This window comes from Dipodomys ordii, unplaced genomic scaffold (assembly GCF_000151885.1).
Source record: "Dipodomys ordii isolate 6190 unplaced genomic scaffold, Dord_2.0 Scaffold40, whole genome shotgun sequence".
Lineage (NCBI taxonomy): Eukaryota > Metazoa > Chordata > Mammalia > Rodentia > Heteromyidae > Dipodomys > Dipodomys ordii.
Window position 1 is genome coordinate 10787184 of NW_012267256.1, and position 22535 is coordinate 10809718.

Genomic DNA, 22535 nt, shown 5'->3' on the forward strand with positions numbered 1-22535 from the left:
GGGGAAACAAAGGAGGAGGCTACAATGCTTGATAAGAAATGTACTCATTATCTTGCCCATGTAATTGTAACCCCTCTGTACAGTATTTTCACAATTAAAAAAATTACATTTGGGCTTTGTCCCCAGTTCCTGGTACAGAGTGGTTCTTTTTTGTCATTCACACTCCAACCATATCTGATGTTAAACTAACGAAGCAACTCTTGGGAGACTTCAGGTTAGAGGCTGATTGCTAAAGGTACTACCCAGGCAGAGAGTTGGAACTTTGAGCTGCAGGTCCTGGCTTCAGGGAAGGAAAGAAGGGCCTGAAGAAGGGTGAATCCATGATTTCATCCATCATCCCTGGCTACCGAAACCTCCAGAACTTGCTAAATAATAGGATTTGGAGAACTGGCTGCTCTGTTCCACCGATGTGGAACACATTATAGTACTGAAAGACTGTTCAGTCTAGAGAGGCACAGAGTATCTCAATCTGCCACATCCTTCCTTACATCTTGCTCTGTGCTTCTTTTCCATGTGGCTGTTTCCAAGCTGTGTCCTTTATAACCAGTAAAACCCCTTGCTGAATGCTGGTGGATCATTTGAGTGAACTGTTGAACCTGAAGGAGGATCATAAAATAAGCCCTAAATTTGCAGTTGGCATGGGAGAGATGGGACTAGCATCTAATGTAGGCATGGTCTTGAAAGACTGGGGCCTAACCAGCTCAGACTGGGGTCTGAGCTAATTTCAGACTGCGTCAGAAGTGAACTGAACTGGACTGAATGGAATTGAACTGAATTGTTGACACCCAGAGAATCAAAAGAATTGGTTCGTATGACAAGACAAATCTAATAATAAAACTAGGTCTGCCAACATACCGTGCACTCAGGCACAGGTAGGAAGAAATATCCTCTCTCATGGACCTTAACCATTAGTATGGACAACAGGGTATCTTATAACAAAGATCTAGTTTGACTCTCCCGTCTAGAAAGGATCTTTTCCATGGGTCTCAATAGTTCCACTGAGTCAGGGCTGTAGGATGCTAACCCTGCGTGGGAGGAAATGGAATGATGAATATAACAGATCTATGTAAAGTCGCTAGAGTAGTCTTATAATGACAGATACTTTAAAAATGATAACCTATTTTACTCAACATCTCCCTGACAGGAGGAATCCTGATGGTTATGCCAAGGTTCATTGATTCTCTGAGTGCTTAGTTGTAGGTAAGTAAAGTGTGAGAAGCTTTTATATAACATCTCAGAACAATATAACTAGAATCTCTGAGAGTGGCCCCAAGCCTTGATATTTCCACCCAACCTTCTAAGTCATTTGGATGTGCCGTCTGGGTGGAGATCCTTTCATCTAAACAGTGTTGTGCACCTGGGTGGGCCCCTGTTTCTCAGAATCCTGTCTCTAAACAGACCTGTCACTCTGCAGAAGCCAAGTCTCCTGACTTATTGGGGACAGTCTCAACATAAATATTCATGGTGTCCTTCTTCACTTTCTGAAGTATCTGGGTTTATATGTTATCTCTACATAAACCAAAAATAGCTCAGCCCTCTCTATTTCTGCATTACAAATTCCTAAGACTTTATAAGGCAGGGACAAAATGGCAAGATGGCTTTTGGTTTGACAGACGAAACAAATCCAGAGGGACTTAGGTAAGTCCTCAACATTTTCTAGGAGCAGTTAATCAGAAATACATAAATTCATCCATTGTCAGGAATGTTGAAGGAAATTAGTCTCTCCCAAGGACTCTGGACGATTGGGTGGGGTTATATCCTATGACAAAAGTATCAAAGCCAACAGTTGATTAGTCCCTTGCTGATTATCAGTCTGTAATTATCCTAGTCGTGAACCAACTTTTCCTTTTGGATCTTCCATTGTTCATTAGTTACTCCACCCATGGGTTCAGAAGGACAAGGGGAGAAGGCAAATTCAAAGTGAATTTAGCAGTCCTTCTAATAAGATGGGAAAGAATAGAAGATGGAAACCATTGGACTGTTTCTGGTTACCTGTGAATTAAAATCATTTTGGCTCAACCTTTTTTTATTTCCAAATTATTACCAGCCGGTTTGAGAGCTCATTGAAGGCCTACTGACTGCCAGTAAAATCAATCTCCCAGTTGAAAAACTGTGTAACTTTCCAGCCATCAACCTTTAGTTGCTTTCCTTCCTGATAGGTCAAGAACAGAGGGCAACACAAACCCCTTATCTCCTCTAGGCCCGCCCATGTCTTTCCTCTACTTATCACCAACTCATAAGTAAATAGGAGTTTTAACATATTTTTATATAAGCCAGACATTGATGGATCATAACTACAATCCTAGCTATTCAGGAAGCTTGATCCTCCTTGAGGATCTCTCTCCAATTAAGTAGCAAAAAGCTGGGCTGGAAGCCTGGTTCAAGTGATCGAACAGCAGCTGTGAGCAAGCAACCCAAGTGTGAACACAAGGTTTTGAGTTCAAGGCCCCATACCAGCACAATTTTTTTTTAATTTATGTAGGTAAAAAATTAACTTGACATCATCTTAAAACAAGTGGCTTCATCACAGAAAATCTACATGTAGGGGTACAAAAGAAATTAATTTGACATCACCTTAAAATAAATGGCTGAATTTTTGAAAAGCTACATGTAGGGGGTGGAGATTCACATACATATTGCCTCTATCCTCAGTTGAAGCATTGGGATAGTAATTAAGATTTGCAGGAGACTGCCAATGTACGGGTTTAAAACATAAGTATGTTCACATATATTTTTAAATGTCTCAAAAGGAAATGATTCTCTGTGCTAAGGGAAATAGCTCGATATCAATAAGCCTGTTGGGAAACTTTCTGTTCTCTTGGATGTTTATGACTACTGGGTTAGGGCAGGTAAAACATGCATTAAGAACAACCTGCTGAAGTGGGTGAAAATTACGGATGGAATCTCTACAGGTGACTTACTTTAATGGATAATGAGTGTACATGGCTTTCCAGGATGCAAGCAAGAACAAGCTGAAAAGGTAGACAGGGTTCTCTCTGCAGCTGGGAGAGCAATACAAACTAGTCTTGGCCTGTTAAGCCCTGAATCGACACTAGTAAGTACCACACTACTCTCTGAGTGTATCTTATCCTTGATCTTTGTTAACAATTAACCAACACCTTTTCCTCCCTCAGCCCTAGGAAGATAGGCAGGTGGCACTGGAAACAACCACTTTCCTCAAAATAAGAAGTCTCAAAAGGAGCCAGGCACTGGTGGCCGATGCCTATAATCCTGATTATTCAGGAGGCTAAGATCTGAGGATAGCAAATTGAAGCCAGCATGGGCAGGAAAGTCCAGGAGACACTTATCTCCAATTAACCACTATAAAACTGGAAGTGGTGCTGTGACTCAAGTAGCCTTGAGTGAAAGAGCTCAGTGCCAGCTCTCAGGCCCTGAGTTCAAGCCCTATGACTGACAAAAACAAAAAGCCTCAAAATACTTGGATGTCAAGGCTAGCTGGGGCTAGGCAATGAGGAGCACAGGTAGGCCTGCTGAGCCGTTTTCTCTTCCTTTCAGGGGTTTATTTCTCTTACAATTGTCTATTCTGTATCCTGACCCCAATATATTGTGCAATAGGGCATAAGTTAGTGAGTCAATAATATATGCTATTTTAGTAAGGAGTTCAATTTTAATACAAATTTTTTAGCTAGATCATGCACTGAGAATACAGGCCTACCTAATTAGGTCCTCATGGTTAGAGTAGGAGAATATTAGTGGTCAGAAGAACAACTTCAAGAAGCGTTCCCCAAGCCATTCAAACTGACAAACTCTACACTAACAGGGTGAAAAATACGTAGTAGTAGAGACTAGAAGAGCAGAGCTTATGCTTGCTTTACTCACATAGCCTTCTGAAAGCAGGCCTAGGGAGCTGTGGGGCTTCAACGTAAGCTTTATAAAAACCACTACTTTGCTTTATGGACCACCTCAGAGACAGACTCATTTGGGTATAGAATTGGTTTCACCCAGGGCTAATGGTTCTAGGCTTAGTTCAGGGAGAATGGTAAATGAATAAATAGAAATATAGGCAAGTATCATAAGCACTTACCCTGGGCAAATAGGGAAAAGAATGCTGAGGGAAAAAAATAGATCCAAGTCAGAGTGAGTCAGAGCTAGAAAGGCCAGGAATATTCCTACCCGGTATGCACCCCTGGACTTGCAGGCCTTTCCCTTTAATCTCCTTTCCCAACAGGAGACACCGAACAGAGTTTTATTCGGAAAGAAAGGGTAAGCCCCTATCTACTTATGGCATGATTTGGTACTATCTTGGGCAAAATGTACTCACTAGCAAATGATTCTGGCAGCGTAACCCTTATCTTCAGCATGGAAAGCCTGTGATGGTTAAAGGAAAGGCCCAGGAAGGAAGGCTGCCACCTGCTCTGCCTGCTCCTGCTTTAACCCTGAATTTTAATTCATCTTTACACATGCCTTTTCTTACTGTCACTTACTGTAGAAGAGCACGAGTTGTTTGGGAAATGTTGTGATGTTACTATAGATGCGAAGGGAGTGATAGGTTTCTGGTGTTTTGGTTGTTTGTTTTTTGTAGGTCATGGGGGTTGAACTCTGGGCCTGGGCGCTGTCCCTCTGCTCTTCAGCTCAAGGGGAACGCTCTACCACTAGAGCCACAGCACCACTTTTGGTCTTCTGGTGGTTAATTGCACATAGAGTCTCATGGACTTTCTTGCCCAGGCTGGCTTTGGACCACGATCCTCAGATCTCAGCCTCCTGAGTAGCTAGGATTACAGGTGTGAGCCACTGGTGCCCAGCAGGATTCTGTTTTAAACACTGCAAAGTGGGACTTAAATGTATTCAAAGTCACACTCAACTTGCCTTCAGTCAGCACTCTCAATGCTATCTTTCCAGATATAAGAACGCGGAGAGCACTCTCCATTTTCTAGGGATGATGAGATACCCATTAAGTTATACCTGAGGCTCCTGGTCATGGCCACTGGGGTCCCTTTCGTAGCTCTCCGCATAGAGTCTGATGGTGGCCCGCACACCACTGGAGGAACTGAGCCGGAAGATGAGTCTTGATGCATCGGAGAAAATGATCCTCAAACCCTGAGATGGAGAACATCCAAATGAACGAATGAATAAGAATGAACAACACAGGAATGATACCTTCCATGGACATCGGAGTCACTCTATGATCTAAAACTCATCAAGGTGATGACAACTTCTAGTCAGACCTCAAGTTGGGCTATGTGGTAAAGTTAAAAGCTCCTTAAGGTATCTTTTGTGTCTTTATTCTGTTTCTGCTGCTCTTTGGCTGATGTTAGTGGGAGGTTAGGAGCAAAACAAGGAACAGATGCTCAGGTTTTCTTGGTCTTGGTACCATGAGCATCAGAACGTAGAGGTAACAAGAATAGGAAGACATTTAGCAAATGTTCCCAGAGCCAAAGTTCATTAGGTCTAAGTTCTCTGGATGCAATGGGAGTAAGCCATTTATTGAGTAGTCAATAAGAAAAATGACCCTGTTTTGTTTTGCTTTGATTCTTGAGATAGGGTCTCACTATGTACCCCAGGATGACCTTGAACTCACACGCTTCAGCTTCTGCCTCTGCCTTCAAATGCTGAGATTGGCATGTTTGGGTGGTGTGCACCACCATTCCAAAAACTTACCCATGTTAAGGTTAAGGCTGCTTCAACATAATGTTGAAGTTCATTTCCCACCCCCCTTCCTCTTCTTCCTCCCATTCCTATATTCTTCTGGTAACAATAGAGCCCTATAACAAAATGCCAAGCTCTGCGGGTCCCATCTAGCGCTCCTTCCTTCTGGTCTGTTAGTCCTAGCTACCAGGGTGAGATGAGAACAGAGCTGTGGCCACACCTACTATTGCTGCCTAAGATTCATTTGTTGTTGTTGCTCAATGTCCCTAATGTCTATCTTTCTACCCTTCAGTGACAAGGGATATTTAAAAATCATGACCATAAGATCAGATCCTAAAATCTGCTGAAGGAAAACTTGTCTCCTGAGTCATAAAGTAATTCTTGTCTATAAGAATATTGCCTGGGCCCAGGGGAAGGAAAAATAAAGAATAAAATGTCAGGTAGATGTCTGAGAACATGTCTCAGGGGGTTTGGTTATCAGACCTTTTTCCTAAGCAATCTGTCTCTGAGCCCTCTCTGGCTTCAAATCTTGCTTATGAATAATAATCTGTTATTACAATTGTATCATATCTGCTGCATAAGTCTGACTACATTTCTTACCTCTATCCCACCTGGTGAGCCTTGGGGGAGGGAGGGATCAGGCTCTGTGATTCTCTCTGAATAGCCTTCAGCTTGTATAGGCAAATTCTGTCCCCATTCCCACACCAAATGCTATGGTCTTTTAGAGTGGTTCAACCAAAACAAATAAGAGCCATTTCCTTAACTGGCAACCAGTTACTCTATAGCTTTGTGAACAGGAAGACAGAATTTGGGATTCATTCATTGACCACTAAACATTGGTCCTTATGGGTTAGGAACTGGGCTAAGTCCTGAGCATATGAAGATACAGAATTTGCCATCCATAAGCCTGGAACTGTCCACTATAATAATCAGAAGCCATTTTCTTAACTACTTTTTGCTGCTGGAGAGAGGAATAGTCAACAAAATGGAGAGAATGAATGAATGATCTAGGATTCAAAGAGCAACATGTACCAAATTATGTCCAAACTAACAATAACAAAGCCCCCGAAGTTCTCAGCAATGGTTTTACTTTTTGTGGGGGAGGGGTGATACTAGCCCTGTAGTTTGGCTTTTTTGCTAAAGCCTGGTGTTTTTGAGCCATACCTCCACTTCTGGCTTTTGTGTTGGTTAAATCTAGATGTGAATCTCAGGACTTCCCTGCCTGTAATCCTCAGATCTCAGCATCTGAAGTAGCTAGGATTACAGGTGTAAGCCACTGGAGCCCAGCTACAGCAATGTTTTTGTTGTCAGTGGTTGTTTTATTTTTCACAAACTCTTTGGAAGCTGCATTTATTTAAGCCTACATTTTTACTGTCATACCAATCTAAAACTGATACAAACCATGGATGGCTTATCCAATCACTGGTTAGAGCAATTCTAAGACTGACATATTACACACCTGTTGTTGCAGATGACAAATAACTTGAGGTCACCTCTTCTGATGACCTTCCACACTCAGCCTCTATTACACAATTGACCTCTTAGACTTGTTTATGGCCAATGGGAAGGACTTCAGAATTCAAATTGCAACAAACCATCACCATGTGTCATCTGCTCATAACTAAGCCTTTATACAATGAGATCCCATGAGGGTAGCCATCCTCTTATTGGTTATATTATTTGCTACAGTCATAAGTGATTGATGGTTGCAATCAACATCTGGTAGGCAGGATAATTTTGCACTTGAAAAGATGACAAGAGGTGTGGGCCACATACACACCAGACCATTGGAGATAGCTCCACCTCTTCTCTCTTTTCCAGGACACCAACCATGAGATCTCAATGGAGTTCTGTTATTTGGGAGATGGTCCAAGTGTGGACAATCATGAGTGCCCTTCACCACCTGGAATCCAAGGCTCTTTAGACCCGCCCCATTTCAGTGCTTCAATAACCCCCAGCAAGTGCCACTTTCATGGGCAAATATTTGGATTGGATTACTTTGGGACCTGCATACGTCTTCACAGCGCCTGATGAATTTCCAACCCAAGAACAAGCCTTGCTCTTTCCAGCAAGAAGCATCACTTACTATCCATTAAACAGCAAGGCCAAAGTCACCACCGAACAAGGCTTGCCAAATGCTAGCCATTCCTTAACTCCAATGAAAACCAAACTAGAAAGTCATTTTCCTTTCTCTTCTTAGGTTAGTCCAAGGGTTGGCAATATACTGCCTGCAGGGGAAATCTAACCTGCCACCTACTTTTGTAAATCAAGTCTTACTGGCACACTGGGGCTGGGAAGGTGGCTCAGTGGTAGTCTGCTTGCCTTGCATGCATGAGGCCCTGGGTTCAATTCCTCAGCACCACATAAGCAGAAAAAGCCAGAAGTGGCACTGTGGCTCAAGTGGTAGAGCACTAGCCTTGAGCTGAAGAGCTGAGGGACAGCGCCCAGGCCCAGAGTTCAGGCCCCATGACTGATAAAAAAAATTTCCTGGGACATAATCATGTTTCTGGCATGCATTGGCATGACTGCCTGTGCATTACAACAGTTAGTTATGATAGATCATCTGGTCCACAAGCCCTAAAATATCCAATACCCAGATGACTTCTGATAAAAACCACTACATTATGTACACAATGACCAGTTTACTCTTCACCCCTATCCCAGAAAAAACTCAGTACAGAGAAATACAGTTCATGACGCATGTTCTCAGGGTGTTCTAGCCCTCCATCCAGGTATTCTAACTTTAGCCATAGATTCAACTGGCCTATACTGGGTCCCAATCGAATGGCCCACCTGCTCCTGACAGACAGGGACTTAGCCAATTGCCTTTTATTGTATGCCCTCGCTTTCATTGAGCACTTTTTTGGGGTGGGGAAGGTTGATCATGGGGCTTGAACTCTGGGCCTGGGTGCTGTCTCTCAGCTCTTCAGCTCAAAGCTAGCGCTCTACCACTTGAGCCACAGCACCACTTCTGGCTTTTTCTGCTTATATGATGCTGGGGAATTGAACCCAGGGCCTCATGCATGCTAGGCATGCACTCTACCACTGAGCCACCATTCCAGTCCTCACTGAGCACTTTTTACAGCCCTGTCTTATATAATCTACTTTTGTAGTCACTATAGGAATACTCTTAGAGACCATCGGAAGGAAGCTGTGCGTGAGACATGTTGTCAAGAGCCAAGTGTTAGGAAAGACTTTCTTTCCCTGAGGAACTGGTCTTTTCCTTTCTGACTGTAAGTGCTTTGTAACTAACCATATTTCCCTTTTCAATATGGCTGCCAGGATACTCAATGCCAAACCTGAGGTTCAGTTCAAGTGGATCCTTATGACTTTCATAACTATGGATTTTTCTTCCTCAGTTCTGTGCCTTTCTAATTCATGTACTTCCTTCAGCTTGATTTCTGTGTCTTATTTATATTCTAACAACTTCATTATGTTTGGTTTCTTTTCTGCCTCAAATCCCTTGAAAAGACAAGGCCAGAGCAAATCTAAAACAAGTTTGCATCACAGCCTTAACCCTAAACGGCTGCGTGTGCTGTTCTGCCTTCTTTCACAGATAAGTTCCGGGAGGGCAGGGCCTTTCCCAACTTTGTCATTTCCATTGTAGCTCAGGTCAAGATGGGACCCAGCAGACCCACCATAGACATCTGCTGAATGAATGCCCAGCTTCTTCCAGAACAGAAGGAGCAACACCGGAGGCCCCACCCAGGAGTCCCCGAAGGCCTCCCTGCGCCTTCAGTCAGCACCCCCAGGCCAAAAGAGAACACACTCACATTCCTCATGACTGGGGTTCATGTTCAAACCCTGAAGAGTACTTATGGAATATCCAAGGAATACATAGGACAGGATCTACTAGATCATGTCTATAATCTTCACAACGTCAGAGGCATAAGTCAGGAGGATCACAGTGGGGAGGCCAGTCCTGGCCAAAAGTATTTGCAAGACCTCATCTCCACCAATAAAAAGCTGGGGCACAGTGATGCATGCCGGTCATCTCAGCTATGCTAAAAGCCTAACTAGGATGATTATGGCCAAACCAGCCCAGAAATAAACATAAGACACTATTTAAAAAGGGAAGAGGCTAGCTGGGCACTGTTGACCACACCTGTAATCTTAGCTACTCAGAAGACTGAGATCTGAGGATGGTGGTTCAAAGCCAGCCTGGGCAGGAAAGTCTGTGAGACTCTTATCTCCAATCAACTACTCCAAAAAATCCAGATGTGGTTCTGTGGCTCAAGTGGTAGAGTGCTAGCCTTGAACGTAAAGAGGCTCAAAGACAGTGCCCAGGCCCTGAGTTCAAGCCCTAGAACCAATTAAAAAAACAAAGGCAGAGGGACAGGGGTCCCAAAAGGTAAAGAAACCTTAAGTTCAACCCCAGTATTGCCAAAAATAAAAATAAAAATTATCTGGCATTATGGTAAGTTTGTCACTGGATGCACTCATCCTTCTTTCCTCAAAATGTCCTAAAGCAAATCAGTTTGCACTAAAAGAAATGAAGTTAAACCAGTGTGACTTTTTACTGCCAGCTGCATGATCTTAGGCAAATGGTAAACTTTGCTGCACTTTGAAAATTAGCTAGAAGAAAGCTGGACCTTGGTGGCTTGTGCCTGTAATTCTAGCTACCCAGGATCTGAGGATTGTGATTTGAAGCTAGTTTGGACAGAAAAGTATATGAGATTCCAATAAACCAGTAAAAAACTAGAAACAGAACTGTAGTTCAAGCAGTAGACTAGCAGCCTGGAATGAGAGAGCTATGAGGCATACAGCACCAGGCCCTGAGTTCAAACAGGAAGGGAGGAAGGAAGGAAGGAAGGAAGGAAGGAAGGAAGGAAGGAAGGAAGGAAGGAAGGAAGGAAGGAAGGAGGAAGGAAGGAAGGAAAAGAAAAGAAAGAAAATTAGCTGGAGAAAGGGCTTTAAACAGTAGTGGTGGTAGGCTCTCATTCAGACTTTGAGACAAAATTTTAATGAGAAATCACTTGAGCATTAGAATGTTTATTATCAGTTTATATTAGTTCTACTAGGGAGGTTCATTGTACATTTCTATCCATGTATATAAGGTACCCTGATCACCCTCACCCCCTGTCACTCTCCCTTACCCCTCCCACCTTCTCAAGACAATTTCAATAGGTTTCACTGTTCTAATTGCAAACAAATTACCACAAACTACCTCAACTGTATTCATCCTCATTCACAGTCTTCTTTACCATTCTTGGCTCCTACTGGAGCCCCGCCCCCAACAAAGCCTGTTTTACACTCCTGTCATTCATCCTTTTTATTTTTATTTTGTCAGTAGTGAGGCTTGAACTCAGGGCCTGGGTGCTGTCTAGAGCTCTTTTGCCCAAGGTAGCACTCTACTACTTTGAGCCACAGCTCTACTTCCAGTTTTCTCATGGACTTTCCTGCTCAGCTGGCTTTGAATTGAGATCCTCACATCTCAGCCTCCTGAGTAGCTAGTATTACAGGCACAAGCCACTAGAGCCCAGCTCTCTCTCTCTCTCTTTCTCTCTCTCTCTCTCTCTTTCTCTTAATTATACCAAGGAGTTTCCCCATGGTATGTCAGGTGTGCAAATATTTTTGCTCAGAATAACTATCTCTCTTGCTTTCTCTTTCCCTGACTCCACTCGTATTGATTAACATCTTTCTTGAGATTCCTTAGGGAACTGGGGAATCCTCCAGGCTCAACAGCTGATTCTACATTGGTGTCAGCCTAGGAACCACTGTGGTAGCCTGTCTTTTCTGGATCATCTGCTTCTTCTTTCAAGAACCTGAACCACGCTACATGTCCATCTTAAGAACAGTAAGATCTAGATTTTCATGCATACCTTACCATGTGACCAGGATGTTAGAACAGCCAAAAGTGCCAGCTACTGAGTCCTGAGAGTTTCTGCCTAAGGGTCTAGTCAGCAGCAGAACCAACCATGACACCTAACACTGATGGTGCTAATTACACAGAATTCTCAGCACAGCCATGAAGGAGTTCGTGATACCTCTGTAACTATGGTAGCTATAGTAGCTAGAATGTCCACACAGACTCAACCACCAGAAGTTCAATGTTTTCCATGAGACGATAAAGTTAACTTTGAGGTCAGATAGAAGATATGGCAAGGATTCTTCAGCTGAGGGCAGACAGGATTTGCTCAGTCACTTAAGCTTTCTGAGCCTTTGCTTTCTAAACTCCAGGTAAAAGAATAATGCAGCCTGGCTTACATACATGTACCCAGTGTTGGAAAGAGTGTCCATTTCTAGAAAAACACCATAGTTCTTCTGGTGTTAGACATTTCATGAGAAATAGAGTGTGTTCACTCTATTTTCCAACCTCTCAGATTTTGCACACAATTGCTAACTAAAATCTTCATACTAATAATTTGCGATGCAACAGTACATAACATTTTTTTTAAGTTAGGCAGAATTAAGATTAACTTCAAGAATGTGGTCATGCCCCCTGAAAAAAAATCACTGATGACCTCAGAACTCTCTTACCATTTCTCTGTTCTGTATCTGCCAATAACTGGTTTGTGTGGGCAAGAAAAATCTTCCAAATTAGCAATTACATCCTTGGCATTCTAAAAGAAGACCCTTTGAGGACCAGCTATGCCCCTCCCGTAGTGGGGTATGAAGGCAGGGCTAGGCAGGCACTTTACCACTTGAGCTATGCCCTAGCTCTTTTTGCCTTTGAGCTATGTTTCAAATAAGAGTCTTGAATTTAATTCCAGGTGGGACTGGGCCATAACCTTCTTAGTTATGTTTCCCATGTTGCTAGGATGACAGGCTTTTTGCCTAGGCTAGCCTGAAACTACAACCCTCCGAAGCTCAACATCCTAGGCATGAGCCACAGCACCACAGCTACCATCTTCTCTTTCCATGGAAAAGAAGCAAGTTTTAAAGACTTGCTCAGTGTAAAAACTTGCTCATTGAACACAGGCCTTTGAAGACTCCAATCTAGGTCTCCAGGTTAGGGATTTACCGTCAACGCATGTGGTTCTTCCCGCAACGTGTGCAATGTTAGAACAATATGTCATATGTTTTGCCTAGTCCTCAAGCTGGCTCCGCGCCTCATGGCGAGTAAGTATCTGATAAATGTTTGATAAATGAATGTCGGGATTTTTTGTTGTTTAGGTTTTTTTTTTATTTTGTAAAGCCCTTGTATAAATCAATGCAGAGAAATGTGCAAGTTGCTAAATACATGCCAGATGTTGCTCTGGAGACAAGGACATGTGGCAGGCAGGCAGGGAAATGGAACTGTACATTACCAACAGCTATTTGGCAACATCTGTCTGAGCCAAATACCAATGCATGATGAATTCCAGAGGTGGGGAAAATAGCATATGGCCCTGAAGTTTGGTACAACATGCTAGATATCCACTCAGTTGGACCACTCGAAGCATGTGAGCCTGGATTCAGGATAGCTTTGGAAAAGAGAGAAGCCTTGAACCTAACTCAGATATTATCTCCCGCAGGAAATCCGGATGATTTGATCTGGAAAGTGTCAAGGTGAAAATATTGCTCAGCCACATCTGAACCCTATTTTCTAGACGAAAGCATGCAGCCCATAAAGCAGGGGATTTGGATGGAACAGACCTGTCTCTCCACACACCAAAAATTACGTCGAATTGCCCATTTTTCTTGGCTTAAGTCATAGAATTAACTGTGAGGGTGCATTCAAAAGCAGTGGAACAAGGCGGCAGCTAGTCCATATGGTATCTTTGCATGAATGATGAGACAGTACTACTCAGGAAGACCAGAAGACATGCTGTCTTGGAGGTGGACTACATATATCCCAATGCTGTCTACTGATGGCTCAACCATAAGGAGCCGCCATGCTCTTGGGAAGAATTCTCATCTAGGTGGAGCATTAAAAACAGAGGAACAAACACACCCAATTAGCTCTTAGGACCAAAAACTTACATAAAACTCTCTGGAGGAATTGAGATGAAATGGCTCCTTAAAAAGCTCTTGAAAACACCCGCCTAGCCAATCACACTTTACACGATGGGAAGAGGGTTGCTTGGAGAGGAAAGGACTTACAAGTGAGTTCTCATCCAGATTTCCACTTTCCAAGGTGGACCCATGGAAATGCGTTTTTATTCCCCCATTGTTTTGGCCACACTGATGGTGGATCCCTGTTCCCACTGCATACTGTGAGTGCAGGCACACTTGAACCAGAGGCAGCAAGTTTCCTCCTCTGCTTCTGGTGACAGCAGCTGTCTCTTCTGTATAGTGTTGAAGGGTGTTGGTCAGCCTCCTGACCATGCCAAGACATTAGCACATCCATAGCACATCCTGACTATGTCACAGACCATACTGGGACAAGAGACGGCTCAAAATCTTACTGTACATTTTAGGATTCTCCCACTGACATTTTAGGAGACCATCCCAAAGGCATTTTGGAAGATAATCCATGTTTTCCAGGAGCAAGACATATATGATAATGGAATACCAATAACCTAGAAGCAAGAGAATGAGGACTTTCCAATTAACCAGAAAGAACACCTCCACTGAAGAACTCTTATCTTGCAAATGATTCCAGCAAAGCTAGGGGTACATGACTTTTGAGTTTGCTATAGAAATACAGAAGTTGGATATATTATTTAAAAAAAAAAGACTTGGTTGCTTAAATGTTCACTGCTGCAGGATCAAAGCTTCTCATTTTCAAAGCAACTCTGTACAATATAGGTTATGCCTCTCGATTGAAGATGCCCTTCACCAGTGTGTCATCTTCAGTGTGAGCTCACAGTAGCAGGATTGGGGAACTCCCTCTGTTAGAGCTGGGGGAAACTCATAGGTGTAGATACAGTGTGGAAACTCCAGGAGTTTAGGCTCTAGGTAGGAGAATGGGAAGAGATGAGACCACTTTGGTAGAGAAAGCGTTCCTTGGGGGTGAGAGAATGCCTGGCACAGAGGAAACATAAGAACAAATTCACCTTTGAAGAAAGAGTAGGTCGCCCTCAGACCTCAGGGAAGAGCTTCATTTGCTCTTACCTTTTCTATCCAGTTACAAGGAAAACTCTGGAATGTCTTCACCCCGTCAGCAGTTATAGCAGTAAGCATGTCACTGCTCTCTTACTTTGAACCAGCCATTGGTTTGTTTTTCTCACTCATATCTAAAGAAACTAGCATTCCTGAACCATGCGGTTAGATCTTACCTATGAATAACAGTGCTATGTCCTCAAAAGGACACAGAAGAACTTATAGTGGAACCAAACATCATTAAAGTGCTATTTCTAAATCTGACGGTTTGTCTGGACCCAGTTTAGCAGAAGAATGTCTTGACGTTCCTCTTAACACTTAGGATCACTAAAGTACCAGACCCTTAGAGAGGGTCACAGTAAATCCTGACCAGCCACAGAGTGGCAGGAGAGGTCCCTGGACATTTGTGTCCAGGGTGGAGTCCACGAGGGTTTCCTTCTTGTAACTTGAACGGCCCTCACAGGATTTCTCAGACAGGACAGACCTCGCTGATCTGTCTACAACAAAGGCCTGCACAGGGAATTAGCACATAACTGGATTTTCATTTCATTTCAGTTGGAAAAGCGTTTCTACTGTATGCCCAGGGATGCATGGAGAAACAGCTTGGTTTCCACGATCTGTTTCCTCCTTCTGACCTCAAATTAAGGACACAAGGAGACCAAACTGCCTTAAAAGACTTTTCTCCTTTGCATCAGAGTGTATGTGTCTGTGCATGCGTGGGAGAGGGTAACTTGGTGGAGACAGAGAAACAGGAGTTTGACTTGAGCTACAGACAAGTCAGAAGCCAGAGGCTTTCTCCTATCTTTGCATGATATTCTGCAAAACTGTATGAATTTTTCCCCTTGCTTTTCTTATCACCAAAAAGCCAAAACCTTTCTTTCCCTTTGTTGTTGTTGTTGTTGTTTTGCTTGCAGGACTGAAGGACCAAACTCAAAGCTTGGCAAATTGCTAGGCAAATGGCCTGCCCCTCTGCTTTATTCCTTCCCAGCCCTTCCAAGGATGTTCTTTCAACATAACTAAACTGTTCATAAGTATTTGTTACATGCCAGGAATTTGCATGTATATTTATTTAATTCCCCCAAATGGCTATATGAGGTAGCCTTTTTATTTTTATTTTTTGGTCTGTCATAGGGCTTGAATTCAGGGTCTGGGCACTATCCCTGAGCTCTTTTTGTTCAAGGCTAGCAACCACTTGGAGCCATAGTGCCACTTCCAGTTTTCTGGTGGTTAATTGAAGATGGGTCTCACAGACTTTCCTGCTTGGGCTGACTCTGAACTGACATCCTCAGATCTCAACTTTCTGGCTAGCTAGGATTATAGGCATGAGCCACCAGTGCCTGGCTGAGATAACCATTTATTATGTTTATTGTCTCAAATAAGGATATTACAGAAAGGTACAATACCTTGCCTTAAGATGACTCAGAAAGGAGGAGGGATAGCAGTGATGGGATTTGAACTGAGGGACTTATCACTTGCTATGCTGGTGCTCTACCACTTGAGCCATGCGTCAAGCCCTATTTTTGCTGGTTATTTGGGGGATAAAAGTCTTTTGAATTTTTCCATCAGGTTAGCTTAGAGGTCTTCTCCCTCAGGTCTCAGCCTCCTGAGCAGCTAGGATTATAGGCAGAATAACTGACACTTGGGATACATCCAGGAGACTTCTGACTTCATGTACTTTCTAGCTGTGTCCTGAGGCGTGAGGTATTCTGGAACCAAACACTATGCTTAAAGATAATTCTATATAAAATAGCAATAGCAAACAATTGTTTACAAACTTGAAAACCAGGCCTATTATCTACTTTTTCCCTCAGTAAGTTTAAACCAAACAAGAAATCATTCAGAATCTCACATAGCCTTAGGATCATCCATCAGAACCTCAAATCTCACTACAAAATATTTTAAGAATGGAATAAGAAGATTTGAGATTTTTTTTTAAATGCTAGGTCATGCCAAAGATTATTTTCAAGAACATTTACCTGATAACATGTTGTGGACAAGAGAGAAAAAAGGAGAGAAGAAAGAGGGAAAAGAAGAAAGGCTAGAGGGGACAGGGAAGAAGGAAAAGTGGGGAGAAGAGAGGGGAGAGAGGAGAGGAAAAGAGGAGAGACTTGGAGAGGAAAGGCCTGCCTTTCCCTCATCCTAATAGGTCAAGGATGCAGACAGAGGAAGAAGCTAACATTTTTTCAATATGGATTAGTATCAGCCCTTATACCTGGGTTTTACAGATCTTTCTCCTCAAGGCTTCTCCATTACCCTGCATGGTAACTACCACTAACACCAACACCCCTCAAGCTAAGGCTCAGAGACATTAAGTGATGTGCACAAAGTCACAAATCCAGCCTTCATATCTCTATGTGTCTCATTCTGAGGCAGTAGAATAGCAGGGAAAGCAATAACAATCTATGTCCCACAGCAAATGCACACTTTGCATCATGCTTTCTTTGGGTTTTGCTAGCAAAGGTGCAAACTTTTATTTCCCTATAGAAGTCAAGTCTCATTGTATCTTAATTGAAAATAAAATATTTATAAAAATAAATTTAAAATAAAACAAATATTTTTATTAGTCTTGGGGCTTGAACTCGGGGCCTGGGCACTGCCCCTGAGCTTTTGTGCTCAAGGTTAACACTCTACCATTTTGAACCACAGCTCTACTTCTGGTTGGGTGCTTAATTGGAGATAAGAGTTTTGCCAACTTTCCTACCCAGGGTAGCTTTGAATCACCATCCTCAGATCTCAGTCTCCTGAATAGCTAGGATTACAGGCATGAGCCACCAGCACCCAGCCAGTAATTTTAAAGTAACAGTACTCTAAAGTTATATGTAGCTGGGTTTGGCTGAGCAATTTCACCCCCCAAAAAAGTGAAAACCTATGTCACAAATTCCACAGGCAGCTCTGCTCATCACAGTCAATGTGGGAGCAATGCAAATTCCCATCAGCTGATAAAAGGATAAACAATTGGGATCTGTACATGCGTGGAATATTACTAGCAATAAAAGGACTGCATTGCTGACATTCAGTATAACATGGACCTCCCTGCAAGTATTGTACCAAGAGAAGCCAGACATCGAGAGCAATCCACAATTGGTATAAAATGTCCCGAATAGGCAAATCCACAGAGAGAGAAAAGAAAACTGCTGCAGGGGTTGCTAGGGGCTGAGAAATAGAAGGGTGGACGGGAGATATAAGACCCCATTTAGAGGTGATAAATATGTCAAAGCATTGGTTGTGAAATGACTGAGCTACTTTAATTTTTTATTTTTTGGTCTTTTTAAAAGTTGTCACTGTCAAGGTGATGTGCAAAGGGGTTAGAGTTACGTAAGTCAGGTAATGAGGACATTTCTTTTTGAACAATGTCAATCTTCCCTCATTTTCTCCCAGTTTTTCCCTCCTTCCCCATTATATAGTTCATTTTCAAAATAGTGCCTAGTAAGTATCACTGTTGCATTTGTTCACCCACTACATTGGCGGGGTTTTCTTTTTGTTTTGTTTTTGTTTTTTTTAATTACCTTTGGCTGGGCTCTGGTGGCTTACACCTGTAATCCTAGCTACTCAGGAGGTTCAAATCTGAGGATTTTGGTCCGAAGCTAACCTGAGCAGGAGACTCTTGTCTCCAATTAACCACCCCAAAACTGGAAGTGAAACTGTGGCTCAAAGTGGTAGAGTGCTAACCTTGAGTACAAAAGCTCAGGAACAGCATGCCTAGACCCTGAGTTCAAGCCCCAAGACTGATAAAAAATAACCTTCAAATAGTTGTACAAGGGAGTTTCAATTTAACATGTCCATTGATAAGTTCAATGCATGACACTCACCCTTTCAGTCACTCTGATTGTATTACTTTGTAAATATAGAAATCAAATGGATGAACTGTACGGTATGTACATCTGAACTCAATAAAGCTGTTTGTTATATGTTTATAATGAAAATCTATATGATGAAAAAACCAAAATTGCACATTTGGTAGGCTCTCAATAAGTATCTAGTGAATGCAACAAGTTTCTTTTGCTGTGTGCATGCCAGTTCTGGGGCTTGAACTCAAACCTGGGCACTATCTCTTTCAGCTTTTAAGCTTAAGGCTAGCACTCTACCACTGGAGCCACAGTTCTACTTCCAGCTTTCTTTGCCCTTACCTGGAGGTGAGTATCTCATCTACTTTCCTGGCATGGCTGGTTTTGAACTGTGATCCTCAGATCTCAGCCTTCTGAGTGGCTAAGATTATTAGCATACATCCTTGGTGCCTGACTGCACCGAGATTATTTTTTAATGATCACTTTGGAAATAAGTTGGTTGAAATTCAAGTATGTCTTTTCAGTATTTATTGTTCGAAAGGTATGCTTCTTTTGCACAACACTGCCCAAAGTATGCCCTAAGCTCAACTATTCTGGGGATCAAATGTGGTCATGTATTGACATGCCGTGAGTGCTAGCAGCCCAGTTATGCAGCCCGCATGGGACTGCACAGGGCTGCATGGTCGGACCCTGCACAGGACCCCAACAGGACTCATGGCAGTAAAAGAATCATCTGTGATTGGCAGACAATCAAGATGCCATGAGTGTTGATTACTCCCTTATCTCCCTCAATACCCCAAATCCAGCCCAGCAGAGATGTTCCAGCATGATTAAGGGCTCTCAGCCAACGAAGATGTCATCAGAGTCCTAAAATCTGGGGAAATGAGCAGTAATCTTCTTTGTTTCTTTCCTAGAAAATTTCCTAAAAGCAAATCCTGGTAACGCTTATCTATTTATAGCCACATTTGGGATCAAATGGAACATTATAGAAAGGGGGGGGGAATCAATAAATTCTGGAGTTAGAGTGGAAACCAGTATCTGTGCTTGTAGAGTGTGGGGGGGGGCATGGAAGAAACTGATGTCATGATTGGAGATTCAGCTGAGGCATTGGGCCGATAGGAACGGTTGGAGAAAATCCAAGGAAAAAGTATCGAGATGCAGAGTGCACTGAGAAACAAATAAGGTGGAGAAATACTGCCTTACACAGCAAAGCAAACTGGCTCCACAGACAAGCTTCTGATAACCAGATAAAGTCCAGAACTTAGCCCTGACTAGACCAATCTCTCCAAGGATGGTTTCCAAACCTTCCTCCTCTTGTGAGCAAAACCCTCCCAAGAATTCTTTACAAAGTACCTATTTCACGTCTCTTGAATCCTAAGGCAACAAAAAAACAAAGTGAGCCTTAGTGTGCCCTGTATAAAATGAAAACGAGAATTTGGTACAAAACTGGAAAATACTTTTCCAAGGTTCAGTGAGACCAGCTGAGCTCCTGACTTCTCTTCTCCAAAGACAGATTCACTGCTGTACTGCAAGAGAACATTCAGTCCTGTCTATAAGCAGCTATCCTGGTGGGAAAAATAAGAAACCACAACTATAAAAATGAGTTATGTTCAGCCTATTAAAAAAATAAAAAGGAGAGCTGAGAGCTTTGTATAAATTATTCCAATCCATTTCCAAGAGAGTTCTGTGGGATGGGAATTCCACAGGTGAGGAAGAAACTAAGGTTTCAAAGAAATGAGGCCAGGGTTAGATGCACGGCTCAGGTGGTAGAGAGCCAGCCACTGAGCACAAACATTAGATCCAAGTTCAAGTCTCAGACAAACAAAGAGAAGGAGGAGGAGGAGGAGGAGGAGGAGGAGGAGGAGGAGGAGGAGGAGGAGGAGGAGGAGGAGGAGGAGGAGGAGGAGGAGGAGGAGGAGGAGGAGGAGGAGGCGGCGGCGGCAGCAGTGAAGAAATCAGGCAGATTCCCCAAAGTTTTTCCAAAGTCACAGCTGTCAAATGGCATGTTTTGATTCTGAGTCTTCTAGACAGTGTTTCCTCTGTTCCCCTCTTCTTTCCACTGTGGATCTATAATCCATTCATTGGGCCATACAAGAGCTTCTAGAATGAAATGCTGATAATGTGATGGAGATATCTGATCCCTAAGTAGACCAGAGAGGGTATCAAGAGGCATTGGAAGTTGGGGTATCTACAAGATAGGGATTCCTATAACACAGGGGGTACAGGCAATATGAGTCTGATAAAAAAAATACAGCAGTGGCCAGCTGGGCACCAGTAGCTCATGCCTCTAATCCTGGCTACTCAGGAGGCTGAGATCTGAGGATCACGGTTCAAAGCTAGCCCAGGCAGAAAAGTCCGTGATGCTCCTATCTCCAATAGACCATTCAGAAAAAGCTGGAAGTGGTGCTGTGGCTCAAGTGGTAGAGTTCTAGTCTTGAGTACAAAGAGCTTAGGAACAGCACCCAGGCCCTGAGTTCAAGCTCCAGGACTGGAAAACAAACAAAAAAACCCAGCAGTAGTCACATGACCTCTACTTCCCAGACCTGAAGCTTCTAGACTATTTTATTGTCTTCACTTCTAAAAAACATATAAAAACATAAGAATTTAGAGACTGAATATTAAATATTACTCTGGTAGCATGATTTAGACTGTAAATAATTTAACATCTATGTTGTGCTCCTGGATTGGTCAAGTATTGCCATAATCAATAATAAACAAAGCTGAGAAGACAAGCAATCATAGTAGCTATTAACTTTTCTTCCACCATTCACAAAAAATGAGAACATAATAAAAATCATGGATATTTTGTTTCTTAACCAGTGAAAATTACTTTCAATCATGCATCTTCCCTTTGAGTTTTCTGCACAAATTAACCAAATGTTTCTTCTCTCCAGTAGCAAAGTCACCTGTCCAAGTTCCCGTGACTCTCAGTGACAGGGACACACCACTTGTACCTTAGGGCCCCAAGGACAGGAATCTTTTGCTCTTGAGAAATCTCTCTGAGCCAATCACCCAATATGGCCACCACCTTTGCTCTTGTAGGCTGCAAATATCAGAGAAGGAAATGTTGCCTTTGAGACATCCGTCTATGAGTTACTTAGGGGAAACAATACTAGACAAGGAGTCCTAGTTCTAATCTAGCTGGACACTAACTATGGAGCTGACATCATCCAGGACTTTCTCTTTCCTGGCTGCAAAGTTCTCCTGTGCGAAATGAAGGACTCAACAGGTTGTCCCCAACTGGTATCTCCCACTGGGGGGCGGGGATAATTTTCCCTTCAGCTCTTCCTGGTAATCTGAGCAAGTACCTGTTTCTTGGTCACGGTACCATCCACAGGGTCCACGTATTCAAAGCTGTCTGTCTTTGCCACACTGTAGATATGGCTCCCCACAGCAAACTGCTGGCCGATGAAGGACTTGTCTGTGACCAGGACCTCCAAGTCCCTCATAATGTAATAAGTCGCCTTGGGCTCCAGCCCCTCATAGTCAAACCTAGGCAAAGGAAGGTGGGATACAGGAAGAATAAGAAACCCAGCAACTAAACGGGCCCCTTGAGGTCATCTAGACATTGGTTGTGATTTCAGGAAATGAGGGCACAGAAATGGAGCCCTACCTCATTTCCGCTCTTCCAAAATGCCCTTGCAAGGATGAGAAGAAGAGCAATGCTAAGTCAAGTGTGCAGGGGAGGGCTGTGGTTGGTATGTTAAATGCTTTCAGAACAGGAGTGGTATGATTTGGACTCTCATCCTTGTTCACTTGCTGTAATCATCAGGCCTCCTCTTCAATCCTTAGTGACCCGTCACCCTTTCCTGTCCCCAGCTTTTGTCCCTGCTCTTTGTTTCCTTTACCTCAGCTGTCTCTCTACTCCTCTAGATCTGGAACATTCCCAGAGCTGGATCATCTTCTTTCAATCTTCAAACCTACATCACCTCTAAAAAATACCTTCCTGAGCAGGCATCATCCTAGTATCTATTCCTATCCATGGCTTATGCCCATACATATATATATATTTACAGTTAATCTATACTATATAAATATATTATATATAAATATAATATAATATATAAAATAAACATACTATTTATATTATATAATATAATATACTATATATAAGTATTAACTGGGATATATATCTCAGTTATATAATATGTACTATTATATAATATATAATATACT

General features: G+C 42.7%; 1 protein-coding gene across 1 annotated transcript in view; it reads right to left on the bottom strand.

The window, feature by feature from the left end:
• Nucleotides 1–22535, bottom strand: part of Pgm5 (phosphoglucomutase 5) — a 135381-nt gene that overhangs the window by 13810 nt on the left and 99036 nt on the right. Inside the window, exons 8-9 of the mRNA XM_013018404.1 lie at nt 21668–21851; nt 4924–5058 (exon numbers count right to left, since the gene is read on the bottom strand). Of these exons, the coding sequence (XP_012873858.1) occupies nt 4924–5058; nt 21668–21851 (319 nt within the window). The remainder of the gene's footprint in view (nt 1–4923; nt 5059–21667; nt 21852–22535) is intronic.